This window comes from Harpia harpyja, chromosome 3, assembly GCF_026419915.1.
Source record: "Harpia harpyja isolate bHarHar1 chromosome 3, bHarHar1 primary haplotype, whole genome shotgun sequence".
NCBI classification, from domain to species: Eukaryota; Metazoa; Chordata; class Aves; order Accipitriformes; family Accipitridae; genus Harpia; species Harpia harpyja.
Genome location: NC_068942.1, coordinates 48,684,277 through 48,697,123, shown reverse-complemented (window position 1 = coordinate 48,697,123; position 12,847 = coordinate 48,684,277). Strand labels below are relative to the sequence as shown.

Genomic DNA, 12,847 nt, shown 5'->3' with positions numbered 1-12,847 from the left:
GGTGCATGCAGTAGAGCTGTGTTTGGCTGATAGACACAAATAAAGAGTGCGTGTGAGAGAGAGAGAGTGTGTGTGTGTGTGTGTGTGTATAAAGTAAAGGAGACAGAAAGCGAAAAGGTGTTCCTTGTGGAAAAGGAAGGTAAATTTCTTTGCACATCCCCAATTATGCACTTACTTTATCTAATAATGAATGCAATAATTCTACAAATTGCCTTGATAGTCTCCTAAAGTCTCTAGAACAGTCTCCACCTAAAACCATGTGAAATGTTCTTGTAGTCTTCTGAGAGACTGGATATTTTGCAGGTGATACAAGTTGCTACTTAAGACATCTCAGGATGCACTCTTTTTCTGAATAACAGCTAAAAATTAAGTTATTCTCAAATACGAAGTGGGGCAGGGCCAACTTGAATTGTGCAGATATTGGGTATATGTATCAACTGGGAGACAAGCTGAAGGGCCTTGGGCATTAGACCTAAGTGATAGATTCATAGTGAAAAGAGCGAATGCCAGGTAAAATTACAGTTTGCCAGTGGATTCCAAAGGCAGTAACAACATTCCAGGTCGGAGGAGGTGTTTGCTTTCCTTGTGGGTGAACATTAGGAGCCACAGCAGTGGGCAGCAGACATAGTACTTTCTTTTTCATCTGTTCCCTGCTTAATATGGATAGGTGACTTACACTTTGAGAGACAGTAAATTTAAGTACAGCATCACACATAAAATATTTCTGCCTGTCAATTATGCACAATAGCGTGTTTGGCAGTTAACTGCTAAGCAACATTGTGTGAAGATACTCAGTGTGATTTACTATCCAGTCTTGGACTAATTCTCTGATCTGGGAAGTTGGAAGCCCAAACGAGCTGTCCTCCATTTGTTAATTCATCTGTTACATTGTTTGTTTTATCGTATATTTGTGTATAAGGGTTCGGAGATACAGAATTGTCTAATAATTCATTCAAAATGTCTTGAGGTAGCTTTAATGCTGGCTCCAAGATTTATACTCAGCAAATGCTAAACACACAGGTATATAGTGCATTTATTTATCAACATTTTTGCTATCAAAATTTGCTGAACAACTTTTCCAATTAGTTTGGTTTTATTTTACAATAATTATTAAACAAAAATAATTGCTGTGGGAGCAGTCCTGCCTCCTCTGTTAAATGCACTTTTGGCATGTCCTATCACCCTGGCAAGCGCTGTCACCAGATAAACAGCTGCACAGAAAGAAAGGATTGCTGCAAACTATGAGGCACTCACAGATTATTCAGATATCATCTTGCACTGGCCTTAGGATGGCCTGTTACTTCCAGCTCTAAAAATAAACAACTATTAATCACCTAATGGCAACATGAGTTGACCAGCACTTATGGCTGCCTGGACCTCAATCTGACTGTACTCAAAAGCTTTTCTCATGTTTTCTGTCACCCGGGATAAGAGGTAGTTTGCAGCCAAGCATTCCTTTGGGAGGACTGCTGTGAGTTTAACAAAATGTTTGAAATAACCTCAGTAACTCCTCTCAACACTGATCCACAGCTTCAAATGTGCAGAATCAAACAATAGCGGCCTTGCTTTGACAGTCTCTGGAGAGTGAACTGATGGCATAAGGTTTCTCAGGGAAACTGAGTAACAAGCAAGTACCTCAGGAAGCACCATTCTTTGTCTGGGTTTAATCAGAAAGCGTTGCTTCCAGCGACAATATATGGAATAATTCTGTAATGCAAACAACCACCTTTTCTCCCCGCCTTTTCAAAGGATAGCAACATTCTTGCAGTGTCTTAACCGGTAAATACAAGTAACACAACTTAACTAGAAGTAGCATAGCTTTAGTAAACTAGTCGTCAAATTGCATGTTGCAGGATGGAGGGGTGTTGCTGCTTTGAACGGGAACACATTAATGCACTTGTAGAGGTACAGTAAAACAATGTGCTAGCCCTGAATTATAAAAGACAAATATGTAGATGAAACAGCTGATATAGAATATTAGACTGTCTCCATCAGAAAGGAATTCATGAAACTTCTGAAACAGAAGACACAGAAAGCTTTCTTATATTGTGCCTTTCAGACTGAGATCTTTTGTTTGAGCTTCTTTTCCTTAGTTATGCCCATCATCCAGGGTGCCTGAAGTCACTTTGCCATGTATTGAGATGGTTAAGAGATGTAAGATCCTTATATTTCAGGGAAACTTGGACCTATCTCCAAATTGTCAAGTAAGGTACCTAGAACACTGCCTATTACCTCTTTTAGGTAGATACTGGAACTAAATTCCCAGACAGCTAAAATGCATTGTTTTCCAAAATGCATATCCAAGTGGTCTCCACTAAAGCCAGAGACAATTTTGGCCATAATTTCGCTGAAACAGTCCAGCAGTATGAGGATTAACAATTTCTTTTCTAAAATGTTGATGTTAGTAACATGTTAATTTTTAGTACATCAGCCCAATCCTGCAGTGCAGGCATAAGGGGCATGTTATAGTCTCTCTTTACAGCACAGAACCTTACAGTCTGATGTGCAAAGCATCTACCTGATTTTGAAGGTGCCAAGACTGGGAAAAAAAAAGGTGCACCTTAAGTATACACAGCCACTTTGAGATAAGCATGTGGAATACTATTAATAAACAACAAAACAACATGTTTCAACAGAAGTTAGGACATGAACCAACAAAACCTGAGAAATTCGAAGTTCATTCAAGGCTCTCTCATCTTAATGACAAGCTGCCTTGACCCAGTATGTGTTTTCTTTCTCACTCACTGCATCAGTCTTCACTTAGAAAGCCTTGATCCTTGTAAATCAGTGTAACCTTAATGTTATTTAATCATAGCTTTTAAAAGTTAATTTCCATGAGAACTAAATTTTTAAAAAACCCTAACTTGTCATTGAGGATTATAAAAATCCTTTATTTGCCTGGAGAACAGTACTCAGATCTGAATGAATAAGTGTAAGTGAATAATGTGTTTCGACAGTTTGTTTATTAAAAATGTATTATGCAGCTAAAAGTTACATTGTATTTATAATATTTTAATGACAGTGACTTGCACAGTTTTTGGTGCATTCTATTAATATGCATTTTAAATATGTGCTATGCAAAATTCTAAAATATTTTAAACAGTCTCTTATATCCACATAAATATCACATGATTTGTTTTTATTTCTCCAAATGCCAAAAGCAATTAAATCATATTATAAGCCTGATGGAATGCTGCTATTTGATTGATGCCTTAATAGTCTCATTGCAGAGATAAAAAGACAGCTAGTATAAAAAAAAAACAACTTGTTAAGATTTAATCATATCCAAGAGAGGTGTGACTATAGAGTCAGATACTAATTTCCATTCACCTTTTTTTCACCTGACAACTCCAGCGTCCATATCAACTGCATATAACATCAATACCTGGCATTCATGGAAATGCCTGCCTTTCTCAGGCCAAAAGAAATTCCCACTTTTGAGTCAAAACCTCCTTGGAAATGGGTGTCTCATAGAATATTAATAGACTTTAATTTTTTTCCTTGTCTCAGTAAAAATAAGACTTCCCCCAACTACTGTGGTAACATCAAAGCTTAAAGCAGATTAGGTTTTACTTGCTTAATTTTGCCTTAAGCAGCATAAACTGGATGCCTGAATCCTTGAGACATAATATGCTGCTGACTTCTGTGAGTGAGGCTTGATATAGTGCTTGCTAGTGCCATGGACAAGTTTCCTATTATCTTCAAAAGTATGTGATCAGAACTTATTAAACTTTTTCCTGAGCCACATTTGCAAGCAAATATATTTTTGTGCAGTTGCTACTGCAGGAAGACAGTATTAAGTAGCTTAAGGGAGTTGGGCACAAAAATGTTGTAGCCTTCTAAGTTACAGGTTAAGGATCAGATTTTTAAAGCAAAAACTACCATTTGGTTACTTGATTTTACTAAGCATCGGAATTATTTTTCTTTCGACCAGATTTTGTGAAGTCAGAGAAATAAGGTGCTGTGTAATGCCTTGAAGGCATCTTTTCTTTAAATCAGCGTGTGTGTGTCACTGGATCACAAAAGTGCGTGGAGGATTTAAAAAGTGACGGGGATAATAAAACTCCACAGTTACCTTTAAATTGCATTCAGAGTTTTTAAAATGCACTGTCTTTATGCACAAGTACCTTTATTTGATTTTAAAACTCTATATAAATGAACAGTAGCAGAAATACCTTGTTACAAACTATTCTGAACTAGGCTTGTGGTAGCTGTTTAAATGGAAAATTTCTTGCTAATCAAAGTCAGTTTCTGAGCAGTGGCTATTAAATGTTTGCCAAGATATATAACGCTGTGTCATCAGCAGTAGTAAACTGGTCTAGACGTAAGGAAGTTGGCTGACTGATGCCAGTTGACCTTACTTGAAAATGTGGTCTGCAGTTGTTGCCTACTAGCCTAGCTCTGCCAATACCTAAATTCCCTCCACTGACACAAATGAGACTTCTACAAGTACACTAAAATAAAGTTGTGAGTCCTTAAACTGTAAACTTCTTAGATATTATAGGGGGGGGTAATTCTTTTATCTTCAGGGTTTATTAGTACTACAAGTAAAACCAGTTTACTCACAACTGTGATTCTCAAGAACCATGTTAACTTGACTTAGAATGTAATAATTTACTTGTGAATTTTTGTAGTTCCCTTTTCCCAGGAAATAGTAGTGATGTGTGAGTGGTAATGCTCTAATTTGTTTGATATTAAAAAAGAAAAACAAGGAAACAAAGCCAGCTTTTTAGCTGGCGTTGTTCATGATCTGACATTAAAAAGTGAGGGACCAGAATGCAGTCCTTCAAAGACACATTCCAATGTGACCTTCATAATTAAAATCACCAACCAGGTAGACTGTTACTCTTTTGTATAACATGAATACTCATCTGAATCTGTTTGATAAAATACTTGCTTAAATACATGCATACTAGAAATAATAATTCATATGCCAGCATTTCATTATGAGAGTCTCTTGGAATTAAAATTATTTACATTATGCTGAGATGTGTACAACCCATCTATAACAGACTAAGAATAAATAAAGTGAACATTTATTTAAAAACAATTGCAAGATGTTTTACATTTCTGCTCAGTATTGAGCAGTGTGTTGAAAATACATTTTTCATAAAACCACATGCAAGGCTTTTTGATGGTGAAAAAATCCACTCGCAGCAGCCACATGTCTAGGCAAATCCTTAGAAGCTACTATGGACCCCACACAGACATTCCAGAAGAAAAGACGTTACTAGAAAGTAGTTTCTCTTGAAGTGAATTAGAATATGTGTGAGCCTACTAGGACACTTTGATAAATAAATAAAAGTCTTTTTTCTTTTCTAGCACAAAACTGGTTCAACTGGAGGGCAAGTTAAACCTAGATTCACATTTTACTTAGTCTTTTTCTTTCCCTTTTTTTTCTTAAGTGATCCCTTGGCTTATTCGAAGATGTGGGGTTTTGTTTGGTTTTTCTAAGAAGAAGAACCATTTGGCTTTGGGTTACCTGAATTTTACCCTCCTGGCTTTTCAGCATATCTCTGTGAAACTCCTTTCCAAGAGCAAAGCCCGGTGTCCCAGGATTATCGATGTACAAATCTATACTCCTTTAACTATGGGCTTCCTTCAAAATTGGTGTCATTAAGCCAGTACAGGAGATCCCCTGAATGCTCTTAAATTAGTGCAAAGCTGACTTATTGAGAGTAGTATGATCAGACATAAGTTTTATCTAAAGCACTGTTGAGCCTGTAACTATATTTAACTATACTCAAACTATATTTTACTATCATCTCCAGGATCTATCTCAAATGTTTCAGTTGATTCTTTGAAAGATGCTGTCTGCTGCCCTTAGTAGTTAGACTAAATCTAGTCTTCTGTGTGAAGCCTAAGTTAGGCCTAAACTAATCCATGGTCTTCTGTAATCCTGCTCTCTTCTTGCCATGCCATGGAGTTGTAAGCATGCCTACCTGCCTTCTGGCACTTCTGGCAGTCTGACCCCGCACTAAAGTGCAGCTGGGTTGGCTTTGGCTGCCTTGTAGTCACAACTTCTAATGTCGAAACTAGACAATGACTAAACCAGGATTTATGTAATGATAACTACATATTTATTGGTTGATTTTTAAGTAACCTGGTGCAACCTCTGTGGACAATTTTCACTTGCCATGTTTATTATATTCTGAAGGAAGCTCACCTCTATATTTCCTGTTTAGTCTAGTTTTACTGCATGGAATTAACCAAACCTTAGTTACTTGAATTTCTTTTCAGCTTTAATAAAAACCTCCATATAAAAGCAAAGTTCTAAAAGTAATAGTGTCACTGGAATAGGTAAAACTGCTGTTTGGTATAACTTTTGGCTACGTTCCTTCACACCTAAGCTTTTCAGGGTGAGAACAAAAGGCAGGGGAGAAAAAATACAAGTTAAGCACATTTTTAGGGATTTATACAATTTTTCTGACTAAGAACAATATCCATAGGAGTCCATAGTTTGTTACATTCTAAGCTTGATTTTTGTTTTAAGCTTGAACTTTCTCCAGTGTGTCTTTCATATGAAATGGGATAACTTGGCCTATCTTGTGTACCGTACCTGTATAGTTTTAGAACCTTTTGGTACTTTCGAAGTTTTTTTCTCCTCCTCAGAGCTACTAGATAAGTCTCCTTTCCATAGCAATACTGAGTAAGCATTCTGTCATTTTAGTTTATTCTCCTGTGTAAACCAGGGTTAGTCACTAACTTGTTAAATGTTACAATTGATGCAGAAAAAATTTGTAGCTTTACTTAGTAATTCACAGCACTGAGTTTTGTTGTTCGTGGTGTCAAATCTGCACTTTGGAAGGAGTCAAATTAAAAAGGATAGTTCTTCTAGGTTAGACTTCCCTACCTCATCCCCTTACACAAAAAGGTTAAGTGTCTTTTCAAATTAAGGCAGCAGTAATTAACCAGTGGCATTGTTTGTGATTTGCCAACTCAGGGCGTTAATGAGAGCGAAATTAGCACTTAGCAGCAGGAGTTCCTGATAGTCAGTGGCAAATGCTTAATGTGCCAACAAGTTAATTTTGGTCTTAAGTACTGCACTTAAGTGTTTTTAAACAAAAGTATGGTATGTTTTTTATGTGATCATACATATGGGCTGTGTGATATAGAGCTATAATAGAAGGCATGACACAATATAGTGGAAAAAAGTACAATCTAGGCGGCACAGGGCAAATAGTTTTGCTATAACAACACAGTCGAAAACAGGATTGATGGATGTTTTCATGCTAAAGACGTACTTGCTCCTGCAATTAATGGTACGCAGATGTTCTTGTATGTAAATTTTATCATCAAATTTGGCATTTCTGAACATAATTTTTTAAGTACAAAATATTCCTGAAAAATTGTGCTTTTCTAGAAAGACATAAATTAGCCTTTTAAGGCATCTCAAAATATTAATTTTATTAAAAATTACAATTTCAAAAAAAAATTAACAAATGACTTAAGCACAGTGCCCCTGTGCCACCATTTTATGGTGGATAGGGGATTCAGGCTGCCACACAGAGCAAAATGAGCCCTTCAAAACTTGGGCTGAGCAGCTGCTCATTAGCATCAAGATTTTACCTGGCACGTGCGCTCGTAATGAGTAAGTACTTGTGTACGTTTCATAGCTTCTGCCTTGCATAAAATACCCCATTAGAAATGTAAGGTCTGCTTTCTATCTTCTGGGGATTTTTGCTTTTAAAAGAACTTTGGTTAGTACCTAAGTACATCCCCACCCCATTATCCCGTTTCTGCGTTTGGTTGGTGTGGGAACAGATACGTAGTCTGTGAAATAACAAAAGTAGGCCCATCCTGCATTAGCAAATCACTGCCCCTCGCCGGAGGCAGTGAGCATCAGTCCTTGGCTTCACTTGCCATTTGCTCCTCGCTACGGCTAAGCTAGCGGGCCTCCGTGGTACAGTGAGGTCATGCACATCTTGGCCCCACGTGAGCTTAAGCAAAGGAAAATGGAGAGACAGTAGAGGCTGAAGTTGTTGGCTAGCCAGAGAAAACTTAGGAATTGGGTGTAGGCAGCATCGTCCTTCTGTATGAGCCACTTTTTAGTCTCTGCTTTATTCAATGTTGAACATGTTTGACTACTTTACCTAGTATAGCTGCATTTGTCAGAGTTTTAACCTTTCCACTTTCAAATATCATCTTTCAGTTGCAAAAAGCACATTTGCCAGCGTTGCCTCAGCTGTGCTGAGGGGTAATTTACTTTGCCACTAAACTGCGGCCACTTCTAGGTTGAAGAGTAGTAGCCATAAACCGAAATGTTACAACGCTATGCAGCAGTTTTGGGCAAAAGACTACCGTATCTAATTGAAACTGCAGGAGGAAGCCACAGGGGTTTCTTCTTCCTTTGATGCCTGTTCCATTACATGAGCACATCAAATGAAGTTTTCCCTCCATTGTTGGAAAGAAACCACCCTAATGAAGCCGGTCTGGCACTACCCACGGTTTTGAGTGCTTGTGTTGTCTGCTAAGTGGACATTTAGGTTAGTGCGCACCCCCCCAACACATTTTTATTATAATTAAACATTAACAAAAATTGGCTACCATATTGGTTGAGTCCTGAGCGCAGCTCTGCATATAAACCATTGCATGACATTCTACTGAACTTTTTCTTGTACAGGCGGTATCTAACAGCTCATCCTGCGCTGTTGTTTTTGGCAAGTTCACTACAGCATATAATAAATCAAGGAAAGAAAAAGCTTTTTGGCCTAATGTTGTACAGACTGCTGTAATGTTAGCCTACAGAAAGCAGTTCTGTTTTTAGACATCCTTTTACTAACCCAACATTCATAATTTATGATTTCACTGTAAAATTCCTGCAACACTACACCAAAAGTAGTGCTGCCCTTTAATTAAGTGCTCTCAGTAGGAAAAACGTGAAACTGATGTGCAAAACATATCGCAGTACACAGTGATTGATAGTGATTACTTCTTTATGAACCCAGCCTGAAGGTCTGAACTTCCTGATGGGTAAAATAGTCCATGGGGCTACTTCCTGAGATTGCCTAGTGGGGATCAGTCAGAGTTAGCAATATTTGAGGAATTCCTGAGGCACATTTCAGAGACGTTATGGCAGAAACTTTGTATTTCTTTCTGAATTGTGCTTTACGTTAATAATTACCTGAATAATAGCTCATTGTAGAGACTGTATTTTAAGTATTCATTGTTATCTTCATGGTATTATAATTTGCATAAACTGGGACTTGCGTAAACCCTTGTATTTTTAGTGCCTGCATGCCCAAATCTGAAGAAGCAGAGTGCATGGCAAGAGAGACTTCTGTATGTATCCAAGTCACTAAATGTTATTTAATATTTAAGGCATGGGTCTTTTTTTACTGATACATGCAGAGTATTCAAAGGAAAAAACCCAAAATTCTGATGTGGATTGTTTCAGTCTCTGAATAGCATTTTTATACATGGAATCAGGTATTAATGACATATATCAATTCAACATTGATTAAAATTTGAAAATTAAGTGGAGGTCAAATACTCCTTCCAATTTAGCAGTAAAATTAACAGATTTACTTGTGTTGGAATCACAGAGGTGGGAAATTAAAGTTCACCTAACACAATCTCCTATGTTCATTTCCTTTTTGCTTAATAGATTTGGCCCTGGATTAGTCATCTACTGGTATGGATTTATTGAAGAGCTGGACTGCCATCGCGAACGTGGTATTCTGCTAAAAGACTGCTTTCCTACTGACATTGTGACTCTGCGACACAGCATGGCTCAACACTGATGTTGGGAGGAAGAGGTAAATCCGGAAGCAATTTTACTTTCCTGCAGTGTAAACTAATGGCAGCATCTGCCCTGAACTTCAGCTGAACTTCTGCTGCCTGCCCTTATGCTACTGCCTCTTTACACAAACATATCAAGAGTTTCTGTTTTGCTTCAGACCTCTGTTGTGATCAGCCAAAAAAGACAGACACAACCCACTCACTCATTATCAGCATTTCTGTCTCTGTCAAACAGCTAGTTTCTAGATACTCATAATCTTTCTTCCTTCCGGATGGGTTCTTCTAGCATTCTAAACAAAGACAAAAATGCAGAGGCTGAAAGGTGCAACTTCCAGTTCTTATCCCTGTTACAGAGTCACCTTTAAAAACAGGTGGCTTTTTTGTGGTTTCACTCACAAGTTTATTCAGTGCTAGGGATCTGACTGAAACACCTACACTGATGTGGAAAATTGGTGAAGACTGTTATTCTCGGGCTTAAAACCATGGAATGCATAGCTCATAAAGCCCAAGTGGTAAGACAGAATCACGTAAGTTCTGGCTGTTACAGTAAATAGCCAGATTTCAAGAGAATAATTGGTATGTGTGTTTCATCACTCTCTGATTGCAAAAATCAACAATGGAATCCCAAGTTAACAATTAAAAAATAACCTAAGTTAGGGCATTTTTAGGGAGAGTGAAAGTGAAGAGCAAGGATTTATTTTATGTATACGAGCCTGTGAAGTTTGGGGTTAGTTTTGTGGGGTTTTTAATAAGGAGTTTAATGACTCAAAAATAACTTGCGTTTTGTCTTTTCCTCCCCACCCCCCAGGGAATCTATACCTAGGAATTTTTCACTTAACTGACTTTAAGGAAGGACCTGTCTTGACCCCTGTAGGTACTGTAACATGCAATTTTCTGGCGTACTGAAGTCCAGAAGAACAATGGGCAGGAGCTCTCTATGTGGGTTACTTCTGAAGAAGATTACCATCCTGGTGTTCAAGAAGGGGAGTAAAAAAAAGATAAAACAGTGCTTCATACTGGATCAGTTCCGCAAGACAAATAAAGCACACAAACGGGCATGTTTCCTGCGTACTTATTTATTCTTGTAAGAGCATTGTTCTTCTCCTGTTGGAACCACCAAGATCAGAGGTACATTGAGGTGGGTGTTCGCCCTGCTTGAGGCTTTGAGGAGTTCAGTCTCAAAGTTCCATTTCCATCCTCATCGCCACTCAGAGGGGTAGTATTGGGCCTCAGGTTTGTGCTCTCACTTAAAGGTTTCCTAATGATAGCAGCTTATTGGGCTTGACACTCTTTAATACTCTTTTCTTTGCTAACTGGCATTCAGGAAAGGACAAAATATTTTTAAAAGTCAATGAGAGTTTTGCGCGTATGCTCACCGTGTTCAGTTTTTCAGAGAAGCAGAGGTACGGATTCTGTTGTACAATTAAAGGTGTGATAACAGTCTCCCTAAAGCACAAGTTGATAACCTCTTCCATAAGGAAGGGGTCTTTAAAACATTACAGTGCATATTCATCATCTTTTTTCAGTTGAGGTGATACTTTGTGCGCCTGTATGATTTCAAAAATCACATGCAGACTTTTTACAGTCCTGCCTTAGGTTAAAAGTGTATTAATCCTATTCAGTTTTTTTTCAGCTATAGTTTTCAGATGCATACGTAGTATTTTTATTTTGAATTTTTAGCTCTCGCTTTAACACTTTTTGATAAGTTTCAGCCAGGAGTTTATCATTTTGACTAATCTTTAATTTTCAGGAAAAAATATCTGTAGCCTTCCTAGTACTCTGTCCCTTGCTGCAGAGATAAGCTAGTATAGCTCCACTACAGTGAGTTATTGTTGCATAGAGATTATTTTCCTGGGTTTGAATGTGTTATAGTGGAAAGATTTATTTTTAAAAAAATACTCAAACACCTGTAACTCATTTATGTTCAACTATTTAAGGCGTTGTGCTTAGCTTATTTTACCTGACCAGCTTTAAGGATCTGCCCGTAAAGATACACAGAAGCAATCCGTGAAGTGTACCTGCTTGATGCTACACAGAAGCTGCGTTTAGGGTGTTGCTGCCCCTGGGACTTTTAATTGTGGTTTCAGTTAGTGGAATGTGTAAAATCAAGAAAAGAATGAAAAAGAAGAAATAACTGAACATTATCGTAGAGGAAAATTCAGAAGTAATGGCTGTCTGAGCAAAATGGGTTTTAAGGGCAAACTGAATTTTGTTTAGCTAGTGCATATGCTTTCTGTTGTATGAAATCATTTAAATCAGCTTTTACATGATGCACTAATGCTGCTTTTTCTTTTTGAATAAATTAAATTTATCTGCACAGATGTTGAAAATTCTGCTCAACCTCCATCAAAGCTTTGCTTTATTTGTTTTTACATTAAACAAATTTATGTGGGGACACACAGATAAATCAGGTTAGGCTTGTATTTGTTTATTTATTCCTCTACCTAATGTTGTGACATAACAGGTTGGAAAGCAGTACAGATGTCTTTAATCAAAGCTTTGACCTCATCTTTATATATTGCCCCCTTTAAGAATCTTTGTATCAGAATGAGGATGAAATAAGCCACAGAAGTGTACATACTGTACTAATTTCATTACACGCTACCAAACAAGCTTTGCCTCCCCATGAATTACACTGTGTCACTATTTTAAATGCTGAAAGCAGAACATTAAAAAAATTTAGACTACTTTGTTATTCCTGCTTGTATCTTGAAAAAACCCTCGTTTGTATATTTTCTCTGTTTATCAAGTGTAAAACATCAACTTTAGTATTAAAGAGGAGAGACAACTATTTGTTTGTGGGTTGTTTGTTGGTTTTGTTTTCTTAAACAACGCTGTAGCCAGTAGAACCTTAACATTAAAGCCAAATCCAGTTTTATGGAGTATTCTGTAGAGTGTGCTAATGAATTATGCCAAGCCAGAAAACAGAAGTGTGCATAAAACTGAATGATGTTCTCACTGGCATATATAGACTTGCCAAGCATCTGCTCTTACAAGCACTGTAATAAGGCCTGTTCTGAGCTTTAGGAATTGATGTAATTGTGTTGAACAGGGAAGTAAAACTTCCTTGTATAGGAGGAACAGCACAATGGTGGGTCACCCTCTA

General features: G+C 37.5%; 1 protein-coding gene across 6 annotated transcripts in view; it reads left to right on the top strand.

Annotated features, from left to right (window-relative positions):
- Positions 1 to 12,532, top strand: part of CDIN1 (CDAN1 interacting nuclease 1) — a 134,921-nt gene extending 122,389 nt beyond the window's left edge. For 5 of the 6 annotated variants that reach the window (XM_052782499.1, XM_052782497.1, XM_052782501.1 and 2 more), the window contains 2 exons: positions 9,608 to 9,758; positions 10,550 to 12,532. In XM_052782499.1, coding sequence (XP_052638459.1) covers positions 9,608 to 9,743 — 136 coding nt within the window. In that variant the 3' untranslated portion in view covers positions 9,744 to 9,758; positions 10,550 to 12,532. The remainder of the gene's footprint in view (positions 1 to 9,607; positions 9,759 to 10,549) is intronic. The other variant, XM_052782498.1, reaches the window with a different exon arrangement.
- Positions 12,533 to 12,847: the final 315 nt, after the last annotated feature.